This window comes from Pyrus communis, chromosome 1 (assembly GCF_963583255.1).
Source record: "Pyrus communis chromosome 1, drPyrComm1.1, whole genome shotgun sequence".
In the NCBI taxonomy this organism is placed as follows: Eukaryota; Viridiplantae; Streptophyta; class Magnoliopsida; order Rosales; family Rosaceae; genus Pyrus; species Pyrus communis.
The window spans coordinates 17,324,069-17,348,015 of NC_084803.1; the positions used below are offsets into that span (position 1 = coordinate 17,324,069).

The 23,947-nt window shown below is 37.5% G+C and overlaps 2 protein-coding genes across 2 annotated transcripts; both read right to left on the bottom strand.

Annotated features, from left to right (window-relative positions):
* Window positions 1-4,584: 4,584 nt before the first annotated feature.
* On the bottom strand, window positions 4,585-5,124 carry LOC137714623 (uncharacterized). The gene has a single exon (XM_068453811.1). The coding sequence runs from the start codon at window positions 5,122-5,124 to the stop codon at window positions 4,585-4,587; it is 540 nt and encodes a 179-aa protein (XP_068309912.1).
* A 4,985-nt stretch (window positions 5,125-10,109) lies between these two features.
* LOC137714711 (uncharacterized) lies at window positions 10,110-10,466 on the bottom strand. Its single transcript, XM_068453881.1, has one exon. It carries the CDS (start codon window positions 10,464-10,466, stop codon window positions 10,110-10,112), a length of 357 nt encoding a protein of 118 aa, XP_068309982.1.
* Window positions 10,467-23,947: the final 13,481 nt, after the last annotated feature.

Genomic DNA, 23,947 nt, shown 5'->3' on the forward strand with positions numbered 1-23,947 from the left:
TAGGATTTACATAAGCACACTTTAATAGGAAGTTTACAACACTCCTCCTTGAGTGTGTAAATAGTCAAGGTAGATTCAACATCATGTAGAAGTTGAGAAAGTCGACTCGTCAAAACTGATTCTACGGAACACGTTATTCTCAATAAGGTAGGAACTTGCATAAGGAAGTAAGTCTCACAAAAAACCCTAAGGTTAAGGCAAAAACCTGAGTAGGGACAAAATCCATAGTCTAAGGAAAAATGCGTGAGTAATGAAAAGTAAAAAAAAACGTTTACAAGACATTATCAGGGATATGATCAACCCAAGGTGGGTGCCTTGTTAAAACCTAGTTAGGTAGTAAAAACCCAGTGGGAAAATGCTCCTAATCGTAGGGAAAAAGAGTACATTAAGATCAAGCAAGTATACTTTAAGATACTCCCCCTAAGTTTGACACAATTCCAAAGAGAACTAGCTATGTTACAACTCAGAAAGTTTACGCATACCTATTCCTTAAACAAGCTTTTGAAACGTCGTCTTTGACAGTGATTTGGTGAAGAGATCAGCCATATTGTCTTGTGAAAGGATTTGCGTGACTTCAATCTTCTGATGCTTTTGTTGTTGATGTGAGAAGAAGAACTTCGGCGCAATGTGCTTGGTGTTGTCTCCTTTGATGTAACCCTTCTTGAGCTGTTCGATGCATGCTGCATTATCTTCATAGACCGTCGTAGGGACATCAATGACGGGATAAAGATCACATAAGCTTTAAATATGGCCCACAACTGCTCTCAATTAAAACAATTCTCAAGTTGTTTCATGTAAGGCGAGAATTTCAGCATGGTTAGACGAAGTGGCAACTAAGGTCTATTTAGTTGACCTCTAAGAGATTGCGATGCCTCCAATGGTAAAGACATAACCCGTTTGACAATGCGCCTTGTACGGATCAGATAAGTATCATGCGTTGGCATAACCAACAAGACGAAAATTGACTCGAGAAGCTGGGGGGGGTGCGGCATCACTCGAGGATCTGTAGGGATAGAACAAGCCAAAATCCGTAGTACCCTTAAGGTAACGAAAGATGTCTTTAACACTAGTCTAATGTCTGCGTGTTGGTGCATTACTGTATCTTGTCAAAAGATTAATAGCGAATGAGATGTCGAGTCTAGTGCATTGAGCTAAGTACAATAAAGCGCCTATCGCACTTAGATAAGGAACTTCAGGCTCAGAAATCTTTTCATTGTCCTTCTTCGGTTGGAAGGGATCTTGTTTTGCATCTAGCGATCGAACGATCATAGGAGTACTCGAAAGCTTCGCTTTATCCTCATTAAAGAGATGTAACACCTTCTGGGTGTAGTTCGATTGATGAACTAAGATTCCATCTGAACGATGCTCTATCTCAAGATAGAGACAGTATCGAGCCTTTCCTAGAACTTGCATCTCAAATTCCGACTTCAGGTGTGCGGTAGTTCTCGCGAGCTCTTCAAGAGTTCCGATAAGATTCATGTCATCAACATATACTGCAACTATTGCAAAACTGGAATGTGACTTCTTAGTGAACACACAAGGGCATAGTTCATTGTTCACATATCCCTGACTAGTCAAATACTCACTCAGATGGTTATACCACATTTTTCTGGATTGCTTCAAACCGTAAAGTGAACGCTTCAGCCAAATTGAGAGCATGTTTTGGGGTTTGGAAATATTTGATCCAGTCAATGTAAGTCAGGAACTTTCATATAAATTTCCGTATCAATATCCCTATAGAGATACACAGTTACTACATCCATTAGCTGCATACTCAGTTTTTCGAAAACTACCAAACTGATAAGGTAGCTAAAAGTAATCACATCCATAACGGGTGATTAAGTTTCATCATAGTCAATCTCAGAGTGTTGTGAGAAGCCTTGTATAACAAGACAAGCTTTGTAATGCACAATTTTGTTCTTCTCATTACACTTCTGAATGAAAACCCACTTGTAGCCAACGAGCTTCACTTATGGAGAGGTAGGAGGTATAGGTCCAAATACCTTATGTTTCACAAGAGAATAGAGTTCGACCTGGATTACTTGTTTCCAGTTTGACCAATCAGTTCTACGTCGACATTCATCAACGGAACGGGGTTTAATGTCATCCCTCAACATACTCTTAGTAGTTACTGCATATGCTAATGCATTGTCTACGATCATTTCATTTCTACACCATACATCATCTAAGCTAACATAATAGACTGAAATCTCATGATTCTCACGAAGATGATTCATTTCTTCAAAGACACTTCCGTAATTTAGAATTTCCTCATAAGTTGGATAGAATGAGTAAATGACGGTCGGATTCGCAGTAGGCTCTTCAGGTGCCTGTGTCGTGGGTTTCCTCTTTCGGGGGTGTGAATCCTTTGAACCAAAAGGTCTCCCATGCTTATGTGTAGGGGCAGATGATTCGCTAGTCGCTAATGTACGTGGATTAGCCAAAAGTGGCATCCCAGGCTTCCATGAGGGAAATCCATCGTACATTTGGTACATCTATCTTTGCAAGCGCATTCACAGCTGGAATATGTGATATTGTCACTCGCTCTAGATCGGTGAAAGCATTTGGCATGTTCTTAGCTATGATCTGAAGATCTAATATCCACCGCACTTCAGTTTCAGACTGAGCGGTGCAAGGATTTAAATGAGACAAAGTGAGAGTCGTCCACGATAATTTGTGTTGTTCTTCAGGAACTTTGACGTTCTTATCTCCCCCTAATGACGGGAAGACTGTCTCATAGAAATGACAATTCACGAAACGAGCGGTAAAAAGATCACCTGTCAAAGGTTCTGAGTAATGAATCATTGAAAGAGAATCATATCCGACATAGATTCTCATCATTCGCAACAGGCCTCAGGCAAACCAACATGGTTGCATGCAATATTACATAGACCCAAGTAGCGATCGAGAGTGTGGTACATATGACCAACGACGTTTAATGAATGCCTCTTCCAGACCGTTTTGGGTGTGAACAATGGGCACAGGATGTTCAACTTCAACACCAACTGACATGCAATAGTCATCAAAAGTTTTAGATGTGAATTCTCCAGCATAATCCAATCAAATAGATTTGATCAGATAATCAGGGTGGTGAGCCCAGAGCTTGATAACCTGAGTCAACAGTTTGGAGAATACAGCTTTCCTTGTGGACAACAAGCACACGTGTGACCAACGTGTGGAATCGTAAACAAAAGCCATAAAATATCTAAATGGTCCGTAAGGAGGGTGAATCAGTCCACAAATGTCCCCCTGAATCATTCGTAGAAAAATAGGAGTATTCGAACGAATCTTGTCATAAGAAGGCCTAATGATAAGTTTCCCCATGGAGCAGGTTTGACATGTGATTCCTTGAATCAAACCTAAACTTCGAGTTAGTGGATGCCCGTGTGATGATTTGAATATACAACGCATTGCTATTCATCTAGGATCCCAAACGATCATGCCAAAGTGTAGTTTCGTGCGCGGTCCTAGAGGTAGGGCTAGCCACATAATGGCATTCTATAGGGCATATGGCCGTAGTATACAGACTACTCGGGATACGCTCTATCTTCTCTAGAATACAGTTCTGGCCATATTCGTAAGAAGTTATGCACATAAATTCAACTCGGTTTTCTACATAAGTTTCATCTTGATAATTGTTATCTCTAATGTCCTTGAGACTCAACAACATTCTTCCAGAACATGGAGAATAGAATGCCTCATCAATGGTCAAAATTGTACCATTGGACAACATTATATGTGCCTTACTGTATCATTCGATCAAGTTGGATGAGCCTGAAAGGGTTATCAGAGGTGCATTCTTAGGTATGAAGTTAGTAAAATAAATGCGTTCATGCTATACAATGTGTGTGGTTGCACTATCTGCCAGACAACTAACTTCCCCACTAGTCATACCAAGAATGAAAAATTAATTTGAATCGGTCACATGCATAAAAGTTCTTAAAACAAATATCAATTCAAAATAATTTTAAGTATTCAAGGATTTAATTAAAAACTTAATATCCAAAAAACAAATCACCAACAAATAATCCAAATATAAAGGAAAATTGTTCAAAATTTAACCAAACAACAATTTAGGGGAGGGGGGTTCGGCCACTACTGTGGAATTCGGCCCAATGTTTATTTTAACTAAAAAAATAGTTTATCTTTAAGATTCTAATCTTCCATAGGGGTAACGACCTCGTAAAAGTAAAAAACCTCAATCTTTGTACTCTCTGGTTCGTCCACTTGCATAAAGTTTGATCCAAACTTTTGATGATGAGAATGATATTTAGCTACAACCTTTTGGGGAGCTCAGCAAACACGGGACCAATGGTCCTTTGAACCACATCGATATAACATATCTGCATCCATAGTTTCAGGTGCTTTGCATTTATTCTTGAAGTTTAGGGCACTAAGAGCGAGGTTTAGGCATTTCTAGGCTTTGTTTCCTCCCTTAGATGGGCCTTAGCTCTGTTGACCTTGATGGGGTGGCTTCTGGCCGCCCCTACCACACCTCTTTTGGTGTTTTGGGTGTTGGTTCGCGCTATAGTATGCTTCAGGCACAACAGGTTGAGCTTGATGATTCTTCATCAACAACTGATTCTACTTTTCAACGAGAAGTAAAACAGAGATAAAATTCGAAAACTTAGTGAACTTCTGAGCTCCATATTGTTGCTGCAAGACAATATTAGTAGGAGAGAAGGTCGAATAGGTCTTCTCCAAGAGATCTTCTTCGATCAAAGTCTTGTTACAAAAATTGAGAAGTGATCGGATTCGATAAACTTCAGAATTATATTCATTCACAAACTTAAATTCTTGGAAGCACAAATGCTGCCAGTCATGTCTTACTTCAGGCAAGAAGATTTCATTTTGGTGATCAAAGCGATCAGCCAAAGTGACCCATAGTGCTCGTGGATCCTCCTCAGCAAGGTACTCAGTTTGCAGGGCATCATGAATATGTCTTCGGATGAAGATCATAGCAGTGGATTTCTTAACTTCACCAACTGGGTTGTCCCTCTCATCTCCAATGGCGGGATGCAAATTCTTTGCAGTGAGGTGGAGTTTCACATCTTGGACCCACTTGAGGTAGTTCCTTCCAGAGACCTCCAAAGTGGTGAAGTCGAGTTTGTTCAAATTCGACATATTCCTATCACAAAATATATGGACAAGATATGGTTAGTATAATGGAGAAAAATTAATCCATTTACATAGGGGCAGAACATTCAGGTTCTAATAAACATGTATTGGTTTAAATTTGCATGAAAAAACTTCAGGTTTTCATAGGTGATGTTTTTAAAGAAAACTTCAGGTTTTCATATAAGGCATGTTTTTAAGAAACTTCAGGCTTCGAAATGATTATGAACTTCAGGTTCATATGTTCCTGCAGGCAAACACAAATATATCTACATAAATAAGCAACAAGAAAATAAGCAAATAGAACTTCAAGTCTATAATTATAATTGAATTAATTATTTGGACTTTGGGCCAAATTTAAAGTGTGGGTGAAAAAAATATAAAACCCATTGGGCCTAAAATAATTAGGCAATGAAACTCGGGGCCCAAAAACTTGGACCAAAGCCCATATGTGGGCTGAGTAATCTAGAACGTGCGGCCCAGGCCTAAAATTAGGTTGGGTTGTGCTCGGCTGGGCTGCAGACCCAAAATAGAGATGGCACAGATCTGCTGATTCGTAGCATATGTGTTAGTAAGGAGGGTGCGATTGAGTGTGTCACAAGCCAAGGTACTGGATCTCCAGCTATGGGCTGAGATCTGGTTTGGTGGGGACATGGGGACACCAAAGCCATATAGGCTAGTGTCGGGAGTTGGGTTGGGCCAAGGTAGCGGGCCACTGCAGGTGAGCTTTTTTTTTTTTTCTCGATTAATGGTCGGGTTGGGCTTGTAGTAGCAAGCCTAAAGAAAAAAAAAATAGTCCGAGTCAATGTCAGGCCCAAAAAATAAGGTCAGGTTGGACCAAGAAATCCTAGCAGAGCTAGAGGGTGTTGCTGGAGAAGGTGACCGGCGTTGCCACTGCAAGTGGCCAATACTTGGACGAGGAGACTCGAGGGGGGGTACCCTTGTTGGGTATTTTCGACCATGATTATGAATGGAGATTATGAAATCTCAACGAATCAACAAAAAAAAAAAAAAACCTTAGAAATTGAAATTGGAATTTCGAGAAATCCGATGAAATTCGAAGGAATCTCAACCAAGTAACACCAATGGACGATCTTCAGGTCGCCAAGGAGGTAGCCAAGATGGCTGGGCATGGTTGCAGGCCATGCATCATGATGGTTCATGGTGGCGACACCTTGTAATACCCCATATAAAAAAAATGACAATATATATATGTGTGTGTGTTTAAGTAATTATTTTTATGCAATGATTTTATTGAGTTTCTTTATATATACTAAGAGTACAAAAAACTCGTATTTTTGACATGTAAGTTAGTAGAGATTCTTTCACTACAAGAATATATTTTTATGCAATGATTTTATTGAGTTTCTTTATATACGCTATGAGTACAAAAAAAAAAAACTCGTATTTTCACTACAAGAATATATTTTTGTCTAGCAAGTACTTTTATACTTAAATTTTTCCAATTGGAGATGGTTGTACTAATTAGCATCTCTTTATAAATTGTAATGCAATATGCATTAAGTTAATAGCTTCATGTAGATTAGATTGTTTTGTTAGGCTTTTCATTGATTGGATCTTTTATTACATCACCATTTGGCTAGCCTCTTTCTTTGTAGACTTACTATGTTTTTTGATCCAACAAGCTTACCTTGAGATAAACCTTTACGTGGCCTTTGATGCTTGCATCCATCATGCATTATATTCATTAGTTCATAATTAACTTAACACATGTCTCTTTGCCATTTGAACACATACCATTGTCAATGATTAACTTCACATTTGGTGTGTTTCTATTGGAACACATATTAGGGCTAAGGATTAGCTTAATATTTGTTGTTTTTATATTGGACCACATTTCATTGCTAATGATTAGGACACCACTTGTTACCTTGTTATTGGAACACATTTTATATCTAATGATTGGCACAACACTTGGTTTCTTTCTATTGGCACACTTGGGATATTTTTTTTGGAGAGAAAGATGTCATGCAATCTTTATAAAGGAATGAGCAAGAACCAACGGAAGACATGAAGAAAAGAGAGAAGAAGAAGAAGAAGAAGAAGAAAAAAAGAGGAAGAAAGAACCAATGCAACAAAAAGCCATTCTCCCTTTAATATTACTTCTTATCTTTCTTTTACATATTGTTAAGGCTTTAAGCCATCTTTCATTGTATTTGTAAATCCTTCATATATAGTGAAATACAATGAAAGCAAACCCCAATGGATGTAGTCGATTTGGCGAACCACTTAAATCTTGTGTTGTTTATGCATTTACATTTTGAGATCATTGCCATGAGAAGCACTCCACTAAACCATTGAAAATCTCCATTTACTTCTCTTGAGAATGTTGTAAAATAAGATAGACAAATCCCAGAAAATGCATGAGAGCTTACATAACATAATTGCTCTATGGAACTCAAATGGGGTTATGCATCAATATCGCCTAGAGAGAGATGAAGTAAACTGGTAAAGTAATATTCCTCAATTAGATTGTTGTGTGTTATCCATACTATATATTATTGATAAGATAATATGATTTTGGCTACTAACAATTTGATTAGTGTTGCAGATGTTATAGAGCATGTGATTATTGATATCCTTGTTACATGGCATATACATAAGCATTCTTGTAAAGTAAGAAAAAGAGTTAAATTGCGTTTGAGTTGCGAGGATAGTCAAGGGCTAAAGTTTGCCTTGAATATAAAATAATGAACCTTGTATACGTCAGGCATCGGGTGCAGGGCTTGAGTAAACAATTGGTTGGTTATAAAATAATGAAATCTTGTATATGTCAAGCGTCTGGGGAAGGGCTTGAATATACAATTGGGCGTCGGGGAAAGTGCCTGTTTAATAAAGTGGAAAATGAGAATTTAATAACAAAAATTGGGTTTAAGGGATGAACAGGAGTTAACTCATATTCTAAGGTATTCGAAGCCAAGTGGTATAAGCATGGTATGGGACGTGCAGGCTTAGGTGCCTTAGGTATGTGTTAACGGGATTAGAAGGGAGTGAGTACATGCATCCATCATTTGCATATATTTCATGCATTCGAAAGAGTTGTTACAATTTAATTATTATTTTGTTGGTACCTTTTGTTGTGAATTAATTTGTGCACTATAGTTATTCCGCTGCGTATTAAAAAATTTTATGTAGTAAACTCAAGCGATTAGTATGTAAAAGTTGTTAACTAGTGTTATAGGATGTATTGTGTAATCAACTCCAAATAATTTTATTTTAATTTTTCTACCATGTCTTGGTTGTAGAATTTATTTCTATAGCTAAGATATGGCACACACCCTATCTCGTGAATAGTCTTTATTTGCGGGTCAGGGCGTGACACACCTTCTGGGTGTCGGGTCTAGTTTATGTGACACACCCCGACCAAAATCAAGGCATGCTGGCCGTCACGTGAGGGTGACGTAGCCATGTGCACAGTGCGAAAGCAATAATAATATAAGAAATGCGAACTAACTAGAGCACTAAATAAGTTAAGGTGCGAGACGAAATAATTCACAACCAGAACATAAGTAGCCTAAGTGCAGTCCAGCAGGACGAAAACTAATTATACAACACCCAAGGGTGGCCATACAATGGTGATAATCTGTAAGAGCTGCCACAGATTCCTCACAAGCCACTAAAAAGCACTCCTAACTAGAACCTGGAGGGGCGCAAAACAGAAAGTGTGAGTGGGTAAAAACAAAGCTTTTCAAAATCATTTCATTTCTCAAAAGCTCTAACCCCTTGCCGTAAAACCTGTATAATTTCCCAGTAAATATAATATATTCGTATTTCAAAACATTCGTATTTCAAAACCATGCTCAACATGCTTTAATCATAAATATGCCATGCCATAAACGAAACTAGGTAATAACTTCTTATACAATGCTCAAATGAGGTTATTGAATATACCAACGTAATCTACTCAACCTCACGAACATCCCTATATTTTTGGAAAAAATTTCCGACCACCCACACGCCGCCACATGCCGGCCAAGGCACGGCCAGACGCGCCCCCACGCATGGCCAACCCTAACGGAACAGTTAACTGCTATTAGGAATATTCCGTTAAAACCTTAACAGAAGTCAACGGCATTACCTGACACCGTTAGAATATTCCGTCAACTCCAACGGAATATTCGTTTCCTTCTCTGACGAGCTTCGCCGATCGCCACCGTTTGCAACTTAAATTTTCGCCGGTTTCTGGAAAAACTTTAAAACTTCATATCTTTTCCATTTCTCAACCAAATTCCATGAAATTTGTACCAAAATCAAGCTTACAATGAGTAGAACAAAACCTTACTACTTTTAGGACTTAAATCCAATGGAATCTTGCCGGAAAAGCACACGAAAATCCGGCCAAACTTGAAACTCGCCAAACTCAATTTCCTGACGTCCAAAACACTTCGTTTTTCTTCTCTGAGCTTCGTGAAGCTTAAAAACTTCAAAAAACTTCACGATCACAATGGCATGAACAGTACCCAAATCGGAGCTCGTGAGAAACTACGGTTTTTGAAGGTTTCACGTCCAACCAAAGGTATGGATTGACTTCTAAGCTTGTAAGGAGTCCAAAAACACCAACAACGATCTCGATCTGCGACTAAAAGGGTTGGTTTAAGGTTTGTCCGTACAGTTGTACGGAAATGGGAGAAAATCCGAGAAAGAGGAAAGAGACAGAGGGTCAATGGAAAAAAGGTTTATGTGTGTGTGATGTCTAGCCGAGTCACCAACCAAAAATAAATAAAAATAAAACCTAAGTCTAAGTTCTTAATTGGTTCCCAAATGATAGGACTTAGCTTAAATGGTCCACATCCAAAGTAAAACCACACGACACCATAAACATTCAAGGGTACTTTAGTAATTTCACTCCATTGATACAAATATTTCGGGACGGGCTGTCACAACCTACCCTCCTTAAGAAAATTTCGTCCTTGAAATTACATAACAACAAACAAACCACTAGTAATCATAAAACATGCGCGGATACATTTCTCTTATCCTGTCCTCTGTCTCCCAAGTAGCCTCCTCAACTGCTCAACTGAGTGATTTCTCCACAAAACTTTCACTAATCTCATAGTCTTGTTCCTTAGAACCTTTTCTTTCCAATCCAGAATAGTCACTGGCTCCTCATTATAAGTCAAATCTGGATTAATTTCCAAAGGTTGAGGAGGAATAACATGCGACGGATCCGAAACATAATGACGAAGCATGGAAACATGGAACACATCATGCACTTTAGACAACTCTGAAGGCAACTTAAGCCTGTACGCAACTTCACCAACTCGTTCGGTGATCTGATATGGTCTGATATACCTAAGACCTAGCTTACCTTTCTTCTCGAACCGTACCATACTTCTCTACGGTGATAACTTCAGAAACACCCAATCACCTACATTATACACCTGGTTAGTGGCATGCCTGTCTGTTAAGCTCTTCTGACGATTTTAAGCCGCTTTCAGTTTAGACTTAATCACCTGAATATTCTAATTTGTCTCCTTCACTATCTCAGGGCCTTCCAAAACCCTCTTGCCAACCTCAGACCAACACAAAAGTGTACGACAAGACTTACCATAAAGTGCCTCAAATGGTGCCATACCAATACTTGAATGAAAACTATTGTTGTAGGCAAATTCCATTAAATCCAACCGCTTATGCCAAGCATCACCAAACTGCAATACCGAAGATCTCAACATATCCTCTAACGTCTGGATAGTCTTCTCTGATTGTCCATCTGTTTAAGGATGATATGTTGTACTGTAAAGTAACCTCGATCCCAGAGCCTCCTGAAATGCTACCCAGAACTTAGAAGTAAACCTGGGATCACGATCCGAGACAATACTAATAGGAACTCCATGGTACTTCACAATCTTTAATATGAATAATTCAGCTAATCGGCTTAAAGAATACTTTTCCCTCATTGGAATAAAATGTGATGACTTAGTAATCCGATTAACTATCACCCAAATGCCATCATAACCATTATGTGTACGAGGAAGCTTGTACACAAAATCCATAGTAATGTTTCCCCATTTCCACTATGGAATAGGAAGCGGCTGCATGAAGTCAAAACGCTTATTCCTTTCAGCTTTAACTTGCTGACAAATGGCACACCTACTCACATACTTAGCAATTTCTCTTTTCATACCCGGCCAATAATAAAATGGTCGAATGGTATGATACATTTTAGTACCTCCAGGATGCATTGCATAAGCTGAAATATGCGCTTCTTTAAGAATTGCTTTCTTTAATTCCAAATTATTCAGCACATACATTCTACCCTTCTGCATAAGCATGCCATCAGTCTCCCAAACTCTAAGATCTTTCTTTTTCCCCTGACTTCTGGCTTCAATTAACTCCTGGCTTTCTTCATTCTCCATCTGGGCTTCAAGTACACGATTAATTAAAATTGGCCTAATTTGAAAATTAGCAAGTAAGGCTTCATCCCGATCTTCTACCCCTAACTTCACTCCAGTTAATCTCAAGTCTGCCAGAAGAGGAACATGACAAGCATACAAAGTGTTAATATGGCCTTGAGATTTTCTGCTAAGTGCATCGGCTACCACATTTGCACGACCGGGGTGATAGTCAATCGTGCAATCATAATCACTTAGCAGTTCCAACCATCTCCACTATCGAAGATTAAGATCCCTCTGAGTGAAGAGATATGGAAGACTCTTATGATCCGTAAAAATCTTACATTTTTCTCCATAAAGATAATGTCTCCAAATCTTCAGGGCAAAAATGATGGCTGCTAACTCCAAATCATGTGCAGGGTAATTCCTCTCATGAGACTTTAATTGTGGTGAAGCATAAGCAATCACCCTACCATGTTGCATCAGAACACATCCCAGGCCATTCAAGGAAGCATCACTGTAGACCTCAAAATTACAACTATCATCTGGGAGTGCTAAAACAGGTGCATGAGTGAGATAATACTTTAACTGCTGAAAACTCTGCTTACAATTATCATCCCACTCAAATTTAACCTCTTTTCTCGTCAACCTTGTCAGTGGCAAAGCAACGACCGAAAAATCTTTAAAAAACCGTCTGTAATATCCTGCTAAGCCAAGAAAACTCCGTACCTCAGTGACGGTTCGAGGTTGCTCCCAATTCTCCACCGCTGCTACCTTTTGAGGATCCACTTGAATACCTTAGGCGGATATAACATGTCCCAAAAATACCACTTGATCCAACCAAAATTGGCATTTGCTAAACTTAGCATACAATTGGTGTTCCCTCAATTTCTTTAACACCAAAGTGAAATGTCGAACATGCTCTGATTTAGACTTAGAGTATACCAGAATATCGTCAATAAAGACAATGACAAACCTGTCTAAATATGGCTAAAATACTCGATTCATCAAATCCATAAAAGTTGCGGGTGCATTCGTTAATCCGAATGACATCACCAAAAACTCATAATGACCATCACGAGTCCTGAAAGTTGTCTTAGGGACATCCTCACTGCTGATTTTCAACTGGTAATAACCAGACCTCAAATCAATCTTAGAAAACACACAGGCACCTTGAAGCTGATCATACAAATCATCTATACGCGGCAATGGATAATGGTTTTTTAATTATTACCCGATTCAATTGCCTATAATCAATGCATAGCCTCAAAGTCCCATCTTTCTTCTTTCTTCCTCACAAATAACATTAGAGCTCCCCAGGGTGAAGTACTAGGCCGAATAAAATCTTTATCAACTAATTCTTGCAACTAAATTTTCAATTCCCTCAATTCAGCAGGAGCCATTCGATAAGGAGTCAAAGATATAGGATCTGTACCTGGAAGCAAATCAATAATGAACTCCACATCTCGGTCTGGCGGCAATCCAGGTAAATAATCAAGGAATACATTAGGAAAATGCCTGACTACTTTTACATCTTCCACACTACTATGAGCAACATCATTCAACACCACATGAGCTAAATATCCCTGGCAACCTTTCGATAATAACCTTTTTGCTCTCATAGTGGAAATAATGTCATGCTCACCCCACTCTGCTCACCCACAAAAGTAACCTCAGGTAATCCAGAACAATGGAAAGTAACTGTTTTCCCGTAGCAATCTATATTGGCACGATTATGATGCAACCAATCTGTGCCCAAAATCACATCAAAATCAACAATATCTAACGGGATAAGGTTAGCTGGCATAATTATATCATCCACCATCACTGGACATCTTGGATATACACAATCAACATAACATCTCTCCCATCTAGGCATAGCAAACTCTAAATCATACCCTAGAGGTGTAGGATGAGGTTGCGTCACTTGAGCAAATGTATGAGAAATGACAGAATGCATAGCACCACAATCAATCAATACTCTAGCAAAATGACCAAGGATATTTAACGTACCCATGATTGAGTCAGGATTATTCTAAGCATCCTGCAGCGTGATGTTGTGGATACGCCCCTGGGTCTGCTATCGTCCACCACGACCTCTGTTAGTCTGACCATCTCGACCCTGCATATTACACCCTTGACTTGGTTGACCAAACTGCCTCGAAGATCCTGCACTACTGGAAGTAATCTCTCATTGTTGGGGCTATCCTTCCTGATACCACTGAGATCCACTAGCTGGAATGGAAGGATACAACGTATAACCTCCAGAATACTAAGGATACCCACTCTGATAATAAGGATCCTGAGAATACTGATATTGCCCTGAAGCATAAGGAACTGCGTCACCTTGATAATGGTAAACACCACTATGACCCATCTAACCATAACTACCAGAACTTGGAACTTGCTGGATCCACACTGGTGGTGGCAAAAAAGGCTGATGGGGCCTCTACTGATTCTTAGGACAACTTATAGCTTTATGTCACATCTGCCCACATGTAAAACATCCACTGTTACCCCGCCTACACTTTCCAAAATGCCTATTGTTACATTTGTGCCACAATGGAGCCCTTCTTCTACTAGCATCTCCTTGTCTCTGGAATCTAAGACCCCCAGAAAATCTACCACCTCTTCCCTAACCAGTGGCACTAAAACCCTCGCTGGAAGAACTGGAACTAGCTTCACTTCGCTTAAAGCTCTGAGTCTTGTGAGGTCCTTGAGATGCTTGACCTTTACCCTCATCATCTTTCTTCTGATTGTCGTCCATTTCTTTTTCCTCACTCTCACTAGGCATATTCTCTGAATCCTCAATCCTCAACAAAATCTCATAGAACTTCTCATAAGAATCACAAGGAGTAGTGGTCGCCATAGAACACCACTTCTTCTTAGTACCCAATCTGAAACGATGGAGCATCTCAACTAGATTAGCAGCAACATCCGGATGATAACGAGACAAGTCAGTGAATCTTCTGTAATACTCATTCGTCGTTATCTTCCCCTGTTTCAATTGAGTAAATTCTTGCTTCTTGCGATCAATATACTCAGGGGGAATAAACCTTTTTTGAAACAACCCTTTAAACACTTCTTAGTCAGCAATTTCCTTTGGGGTCAAATGATAAAGCTCCTGTTCCCACCAGGATGCTGGTTCTTGACCTAAAAACCATGTAGTCGTCTCGACCCACCTTTCAGAAGGAAGATTCCCTTGGCTTTGCATTACTCGAAAAGTCTTTTCAAGATGCTCGAGCCACTGCTCTGCTCCTTCATGGCCCTTAAAACTTATGTAACTTTAACTTATACATAGTCTCCAGAAGAGTAGTGAAGATTGAATAGCATGAGCTATAGCTTCCCCCAACTAAGCTATATCGAGGAAACTAGGCTTAACTGAACGACGTGGCTCTCTACGAGGCGACATAGTTTTGACAGAAGACACCAAAATAATTAGAATATTCACCAAATATGTAGGACTGCCAAACCTAGACTCTGATACCAAACTGACACACCTCAACCAAATTCATGGTGTGTTGGCCGTCAAGTGAGGGTGACGTAACCATGTGCATAGTGCGAAAACAATAATAATATAAGAAATGCGAATAAATAAAAACCAAACTAACTAAAGCACTAAATAAGTTAAGGTGCGAGACGAAATAAGTGTGAATTCACAACCAGAGCATAAATAGTCTAAGTGCAGTCCAGCAGGACGAAAACTAATTATACAACACCCAAGGGTGACCATACAATGGTGATAATCTGTCAGAGCTGTCGTGGATTCCTCGCAAGCCACCAAAAAGCACTCCTAACTAGAACTTGTAGGGGCGCAAAACAGAAAGTGTGAGTGGGCAAAAACAAAACTTTTCAAAATCATTTCATTTCTCAAAAGTTTTAACCTCTCACCGTAAAACCTGTATAATTTCCCAGAAAATATAATATATTCGTATTTCAAAACCATGCTCAACATGCTTTAATCATAAAAATGCCATGCCAAATATCTCAACATAAAACATGTAAGCTAGGTCATATAAATAAATGCAAATGATATGTCAGTCAGAGTCACCTAATGTGACCTGTACGGCTGAATCTAGAGCTCATCCATCTAGCCGGAGTCACCTAACATGACCTGTAAGGCTCAAATCCACATCTCAACAAATATACCTGCACACGAGTCGGAACCACCTAAAGTGGTCTGTATGACAGGACTGGGTGTAAATAAATACGCTCAAGTGATACGATCATGTGAAAACTGTGCGAATAATAGCAGGTCACCTACGAGTCGGAACCACCTATAGTGGTCTGTACGACATGACTGTGCACCTAACTTGGATCCAAGGTGAGCGTATGGTGCAGGAGGTGAACATCACGTGAAGGACTATGCGCTAACTCTGGGCGGGAGCACTAACACCGAGGTGTAGGTTTATGAGCTCTCAACACGTCTCATATAATCATCAATTCACATAAACAATCTAAAACTCACCTGGTACTTACATGAGCGTCCACCGCATCAAATCACAATATGCACATATTATACAAATTCATAGTCTAAGCATAAATCAATAGGCATGACATTTCAAACATAATTTCATTTAAATCGATTTTATGGGAAAATCCCAAGTATATAGGTATATACGGAAAACCAAAATCCCACTCATTGGTATGTGGAAGGGTCATAGCCCCCAAGCCTCGATTGACTGCGCTCGTCCTGAGGATAGGTCTCACCTATATGCAAAACAACTATATAAAAGTTAATTTAAAGCATATAAACGAAACTAGGTAATAACTTCTCATACAATGCTTAAATGGGGTGATTGAATATACCAACGTGATCTACTCAACCTCACGAACATCCCCATATTTTTAGAAAAATTTTCCAACCACCCACGCGTCGGCCAAGGCACAGCCAGACGCGCTTCCACACGTGGCCAACCCTAACGGAACAGTTAACTACCGTTAGGAATATTCTGTTAAAACCTTAATAGAAGTTAACGACGTTACTTGACGTCGTTAGAATATTCCAGCAACGCTGACGGAATATTCGTCTCCTTCTCCGGCGAGCCTCGTCGGTCGCCACCGTCCGCCGCCGTCTACAACTTAAATTTTCGCCAGTTTCTGGAAAAACTTTAAAACTTCATATCTTTTCTATTTCTCAACCAAATTCCATGAAATTTGTACCAAAATGAAGCTTACAATGAGTAGAACAAAACCTTACCACTTTTAGGACTTCAATCCAACGGAATCTTGCCAGAAAAGCCCACGAAAATCTGGCCAAACTTGAAACTCGCCAAACTCAACTTCCTGACGTCTAAAACACTTCGTTTTTCTTCTTTGAGCTTTGTGAAGGCGTTCTAAAGCTCCCTAGAAGCTTAAAAACTTCAAAAAAACTTCACGATCACGATTGTATGAATAGTACCCAAATCGAAGCTCGCGAGAAACTAGGGTTTTCAAAGGTTTCACATCCAACCAAAGGTATGGATCAACTCCTGAGCTTGCAAGGAGTCCAAAAACACCAACCACGATCTCGATCTGCGACTGGAAGGGTTGGTTTGAGGTTTGTCCGTACAATTTACGAAAATGAGAGAAAATCCAGGAGAGAGGGTCAACGGAAAAAGGGTTTGTGTGTGTGTGATGTCCAGCTAAGTCACCAACCAAAAACAAATAAAAATAAAACCTAAGTCCAAGTTCTTAATTGGTTCCCAAATGATAGGACTTAGCTTAAATGGTCCACATCCAAAGTAAAACCACACGACACCACAAACATTCAAGGGTACTTTAGTAATTTCACGCCATCGATACAAATATTTCGAGACAGGCTGTAACATTCTGGGCCTAGAGCTATAGTTCCAGTTTGGGTTCTTGGCTTAGAGGCCCATCAAAATGGATGGGTGTTCAACGAATCCCAACAATTTTTTTTCAATTCAATTCAATGCATATTATATAATTGAATGCATGAGTAGTTATTTGATGCAATTCATGGCAATATCAAATTCACGTAATTCAACAATTATGAATATAATGCATACACAATTTATGTAGAATCTAAAATTCGAAAAATGTAAAGTTGGGTCATATATTATGGTGAATGTTCATGCTATCAGGGCTGCAAAAATATTGAGATAAAAAACGTTGTTTTGAAAGAACCTGATTGCGTGATGATATTGGTGAACTGGTTTGATGCAGAAAGCTTCCTCGCTAGATTCCTAAGCGCAGCGGTAGGATCGTGCTGATAACGTGGTGTGGTATATTTTATCTGACAGAGAGAGAGGGTCAGTGGCAAAGAAAGATTGTAGAGAGATGTGTTTGTAGGAATGTAGGGGAATGTGTGTGTTATCCCTCCTACATAGTGCTTTTATTTATAGTAATAAGGGAGAGAAGAAATCATTCATCCCCCAAGGAATAGAAGTCATAATAGGAAATAATAACTAGAATCAAATCTAATCAAGGATTTACACAATCACACTTTAATATGAAGTTTACAAGATATATTTATGGGAACTTTAATGAAAAGGGCTTCTCAAAACTTTTAATTAACCAAAAACCATCTACTAACTTTATTTAATAAAAAAGGCTTAAACTTTAATAAAAATGACTCAAATTTTAGTGAAAATAACAAAAGTTTTACATGACAACAAAACAGAAAAACACAAGAAAAAAAAAACATATACTGATGCGGGGGACCGCGCGTCACATCACACACACACACACTCTTCCTCACTTAATCGTGCAACCTCTATCTCTCTCTCCCTCTTACGTATGTTCATCCATTTTTTTCTCTCCTTTCACCTTACCCATCCACATCAACTTTTTTTTTTCACCTCTTCCCACTCTTTTCTCTCCTTTCACCTCACTCCATAAACATTTTATTTTTATTTTATTATTTTATTATTTGATTATTTGATTATTCTTTCAATTGTTTTAGAACAAACTAAGTAATAATATTACAAAATCAAAAATAAAGAAAAATTTCATTATTTAGTTTTATGAACATTAATAGTGTGACTATTTCTTAAAGAAAAATTTCTTAAACAGAACATTGACTACTTCTTAAATTGAACGTTATTTCTTAAACTGAATATTGACTACTTCTTAAACCAAACACTATTTTGTAAACTAAACATCGACTACTTCTTTATTTCTTAAACTAAACACTAATTATATCTTAAACGGAACACTAATACTATCATTACTTCTTGAACTAAACACTGACTATTTCGTAAACTGAATACTGACTATTTCTTAAACTGAACGCTAATATTATTACTATTTCGTAAACTAAACACTGACTATTTCTTAAATCGAACACAATAGACTATATATATTAAACCAAGTAATAGTACTATCACTATTTCGTAAACTAAGCACTGACTATTTTTCAAACCAAACACTAGTATTATCACTGTTTCGTAAACTAGTACTGTCACTATTTTGTAAACTAAGCACTGACTATTTCTTAAACAAAAAGCTAACTATTTCATAAACTAAACACTGAATATTTCTTAAAATCGAACACTAGCACTATCACTATTTTTTAAACTATTTCCTTACAAATTACTGTCATGTATTGATATCAACAACATATTTTTTTTTATCTCAAATTTTCTCTCTTTTAAAATTTTTTTAGAGTTTGTTGATGTCAGTTTGAAAGGATTTGGTTGGCTCTACCCTCACAATCTCTCTTCCTTACACACTCCCTCTCTTCCTTCCTGATTAAATATTTAAAAAGTAATTTGGGTTCTGCTTTTGCACCGTTGATTTTCTGTTGAAAATTACTACTTTTCTTTTCTTTCTTTTTGTACATAAACAGATTTCTCTCTCTCCCTCTCTAAAAGAAAAATGAGTCATTGAAGCTTCACTTTCATGTTTTCCTTCCTAATGAAATGTTTTAAAAATAATTTATTTCATCCATCCATTCCATCTCATCATTCATTGTACTACTTTGACTACTTATTTTGCACTGCACATTAGTCTTCTTATCAGTTCTATCTGCTCACAGTTACAGCAAAGGCTTGATTTGATATTTGAATTGGTTGGCGTGTGCTTACGCGCAGTTGGGTTGGATTATTTTTTATTTTTTATTTTTTTATTTTTTGTCTTTATCATTAAATAAAGTTTGTATATGGTTTTTGGTTAAAATTCAAAATTTTGAAGCCCTTTTAGTTAGTTTTCCTTATATTTATTCATTATTAATTTTCCGTTTCGTTTATAAACTTTTAGCTTAGTATCAAATTGGGACTTGAACCTTTTTTTTTACTCCAATGGTGGCCACATGACACTTTGGACAAAATTTGGAAGAAATGCTAAAAATTTAACAGTAAATCTTAAATTAACTTAGTTCCAAAATTGATTGAATAGGAAGGAGATCATGAGTGTCTACCTTTAAGTTTGATTTATCTACCCGCATTTCATTACATTTAAGCTATTATAACAACCTAGTGTTGGAAATTACATATTATAATTATATATTATAATATTTAATTTTATTATGTGTGAATGAAAATATGTATGAATAGTTTCATTGTTCCACGTCCAAACATAATGCCAAGTAGTGAAGAACCAACGGTTTTTGGTTTGAAATATTGCATATTTTCTGCTAGGCTTCTCATCAAATAGTGCAATAGGTTCTACATAAACCCAAAGACAGTAAGACGTGCATATAGAAAATTAAAGTTAATTTTTACTCTTGAGAGGTAGGGTTTCCCCACTTTGTTTCTCTCATTCTTCGTTTGTCAAATTTCGAGTCGTGTCTTGAGAGTACGGAATATATAAAGTTCGCCAGAGTCCGAAGATTGAAGTGCTTCGACATCGGATTATAGATTGTTGAATCTTAGGAGACTGACGCCTACCGAACTACAAGCACAACATTGCATTTATGCAAGCCTCAATCTTCAAGTTTGTTAGTTTTTCTAACTTTCTCCCTGGTTGTTTATATTAATTTCATACATAATTGATGTTGTGAATTTCTTTACGATTATTATTATTGGAATTCTTGTGTTACTTTCGTATTTTCTAATATTGCTCCAACAATCTAAAGACAAAATTTACTTATGCAATAATTAGTAAATATGAATGTCAAGAAGATGTTAAGAACATTGAAAGTAACCCTAAACCCTAATTCAAAGCAACTATGGTTTTCTACAGAAAAAAGGAATGTCTTGGTCGGACTGATTTTTATTTGCTTATTGATATATAACATAGTAGTATCTTTGATGTTGGTGTTCAAATTGTATTGTTAAATGCATGCTACAATTCAAATATATTCATCTATATATACGCATGAGCAATGTTTGCTTGTTGATTCAATCTGTGACTTTAAACGTGTTGGGCAACATATAGTGTTGTATTTGATGTGTAGCCTAGCCCCTTGATGCTAACAAGGTTTGCATAAACTGATGCAATTAAGACTTCAATCTCTATGATTTTAGTCATGATGACTGGGGTTAGATGATGGTTTGGAATTATCAATGGGGAGCGGTGTCCATGCAACCGCCTATTTCTTTGAAAAGACAAAAATTCAAAATTAAAACCTTTTGGGCAAATGCAACACTTACGAACAAGCATTAGCAGTTTATATGGGAATTGTTTGGGTGTTTTGGACAACAAAAGGTTCTGAAGAACAGAATTCCATACCAAACAGTTATGTTTGGTAAATAGATGGATGAAAATGTATGACTGTTCATTGACACCGCATATGCACATGCATATCCTTACAAGTAAGATTTTACTTATGTAAAGCATATCATGGAGATCCACCTAAAATTCATATTTGGTGTGGTTATGAATTTGGTCACTTTTTCAGACTATAACTTAATGGTACCGGTTAAGTAGCATAATTCAATTAGTCTGAAATGCTAAAGGGATGGAGTTGGAATGGTGCGATGAATATGGTTATCCCATATTGAAATCTGGATTGCAGACACGATTCAATATAAATTGGGCCAATTGAATTGATGAGTTTCCAACCATTCCTTTGTGTCCTTACAAATTGCAAATGCAAATATATTTACTTACGAAATTGTGATCAATGAACTCATGTAAGATTTGGGCAAGCGCAATTTTGAACTCGGTCAGTACGAACAGGCTTGACAGTTTGCAGGTGTATTTGGATTGCATCTTAGTCAAGCAGCGATACTTTTTTGTTGCCAAGCACACATCATTTTGAGACGGTGCATAGCCTATGCAGCATGTGCAAAAAATAATTGATGACTGTTCTTTTGGAACACAACTGTGCTAAGGCCTATAATCAAAAGAAGATAATGTTCCTTTGCGGGGGTTCTAGACCCATGACCATCATGAGCCAAAGGTTGAAAGCCAAGACGTACTTTTCCTACAATGGCTAGTGAGGCACGAAAACCTTAGAATGTGGTGCCATGAGTTACAAAGATGCATGGAACATAGGTAGAGCTTAGAAAGATTGGCAATTACTCCTTAAATAAGACATTGAAGGTGTGGAGGTTTCTTACAAAAGTGCACTAGATCAAATATGGCTTATGTAGTAGGCAAAATCAAGTTTGGCTATTTTGATGTGTTAGTCATGGTTTTAAGGTACTAAAGGTACATTATCATGGACTATAATTACGATATGCAAAGTATATCGTCCACTGTACTAAATGGTTCAATGATGTCTGATAATTGATTTTTGATAATGTGAAGTAAAAAATATACATGCAAGCCAAATCTCAAACAAAAGTGCATTGCACAATTTGGAGAGGAAGCATAATCGCTTCAAAAGATTTTAGAGGATAATCCTATGTAAGTATTGTGATGGTTTGTCGAATTGAGCAAAGCACAATGTCTAAGTGCAAAAGAGTAATTTGCATCTTATAATGAATATTATAAGGTATGGAGAGGTTAAGGACCTTCCTACGAATACCTTAAATGTGGGGGAATACGTCCAAATGTTAGCAAATTACTTACAAAAGTCCCAACACATATATACTTGCGAGGACTTGACATTGGAAACAACTACTCTCATATGAAATATAATTTCATAAGGTGGATTGTGCACACCATTAAAGATAGTCAACATAGTATTGTATCCAATTATTAAATGTTTGACTAGAAAGTAAGTTGATCATCGAAGGGAATGAGGCTAAAGCCAACATAACTAATGAATTAGCCGGATGGAAACCTTTAACACACTATATACCTCATTCCTATGATGGAAGAAGTCTGTTGTCTGCAGAAGTTTTAGGGTGTATATTTATACTTAATGACAAAGATATCTTATAAATAAAAGGAATAGAATAGACTATTCTTAATCAATGGTCACCTATGTGAAAGTAGAAGTGAGTCGCCTCTATGAGAATGAGATGGGCAAATTCTCCAAAACTCTTATGAATTCAAGAATTGTTCAGGACCAAAATGAACACAACCGTATGAATCGTAATATATTAGGATTAGTGATGCGTGTTGCTTATTGTCTCGGTTTACTATTGCGGTGAACAGTTCAAGATCTTCTACATCCACTGCGTCACCAAGTAAATCCGATAAGTATTCACTAGGGTAGGTTCAAGTTCAAAAGACACCTCTCTCGATGCATCTCTTGTCCGCCTGTACTCTCAAATTCTTTCCAATTTTCATTCATGTGGGGGATTGTTGGAATTACATATTATAATTATATTATAATATTTAATTTTATTATGTGAATGAAAATATGTATGAATGGTTGCATTGTTCCACATGCAAACATAATGCCAAGTAGTGAAGAACCAACAGTTTTTGGTTTGAAATATTGCATATTTTCTGATAAGTTACATCTTCTCATCAAACAGTGCAATGGGTTCTACATAAACCCAAAGACACTAAGACGTGCATATAGAAAATTAGAGTTAATTTTTACTCTTGAGAAATAGAGTTTCCCCAGTACTTTGTTTCTCTCATTCTTCATTTGTCAAATTCTGATTCGTGTCTTGAGAGTACAGAATATATAAAGTTCACTAAAGTCTAAAGATTGAAGTGCTTCGACGTCGGATTATAAATTGTTGAATCCTAGGAGACAGAAGCCTACTGAACTACAAGCACAAAAGTAGAGGCGAAATTTTGTCTTTAGGACATTGCATTTATACAAGCCTCAATCTCCAAGTTTATCAGTTTTTCTAACTTTCTCCCCGTAGTTGTTTATGTTAATTTCATACATAATTGATTATGTGAATTTCTTTAGGATTATTATTATTATTGGAATTTTTGTTTTATTTTTGTATTTTTTAGGGTAAATTACATTTTTCTACATCAACTTTAGGTTGCATAACAAATTCAGACCTCAACTTTTGAACATTGCAATGTCATATATCAACTTAAGAATTTGCTACAATGGTATACCTCCATTAAAAAATCTGTCAATTTGTCTCTTATCTGCTAATGTGGACCCACTCTTTTGCCTACCTGAATTAAAAAATTAAAAAATTAATGATTTTATTTTTGTTTGAACAAAAATTAAAATTAATGAAAAAAAAATCTCCCTCTCCCTTCTCTCCCTTACCTTTTCCCCTTTC

Bases quoted from the DNA above. Each gene is read 5' to 3' on its own strand.
- LOC137714623 (XM_068453811.1), bottom strand. From the start codon at position 5,124: ATGTCGAATTTGAACAAACTCGACTTCACCACTTTGGAGGTCTCTGGA.
- LOC137714711 (XM_068453881.1), bottom strand. From the start codon at position 10,466: ATGGTACGGTTCGAGAAGAAAGGTAAGCTAGGTCTTAGGTATATCAGA.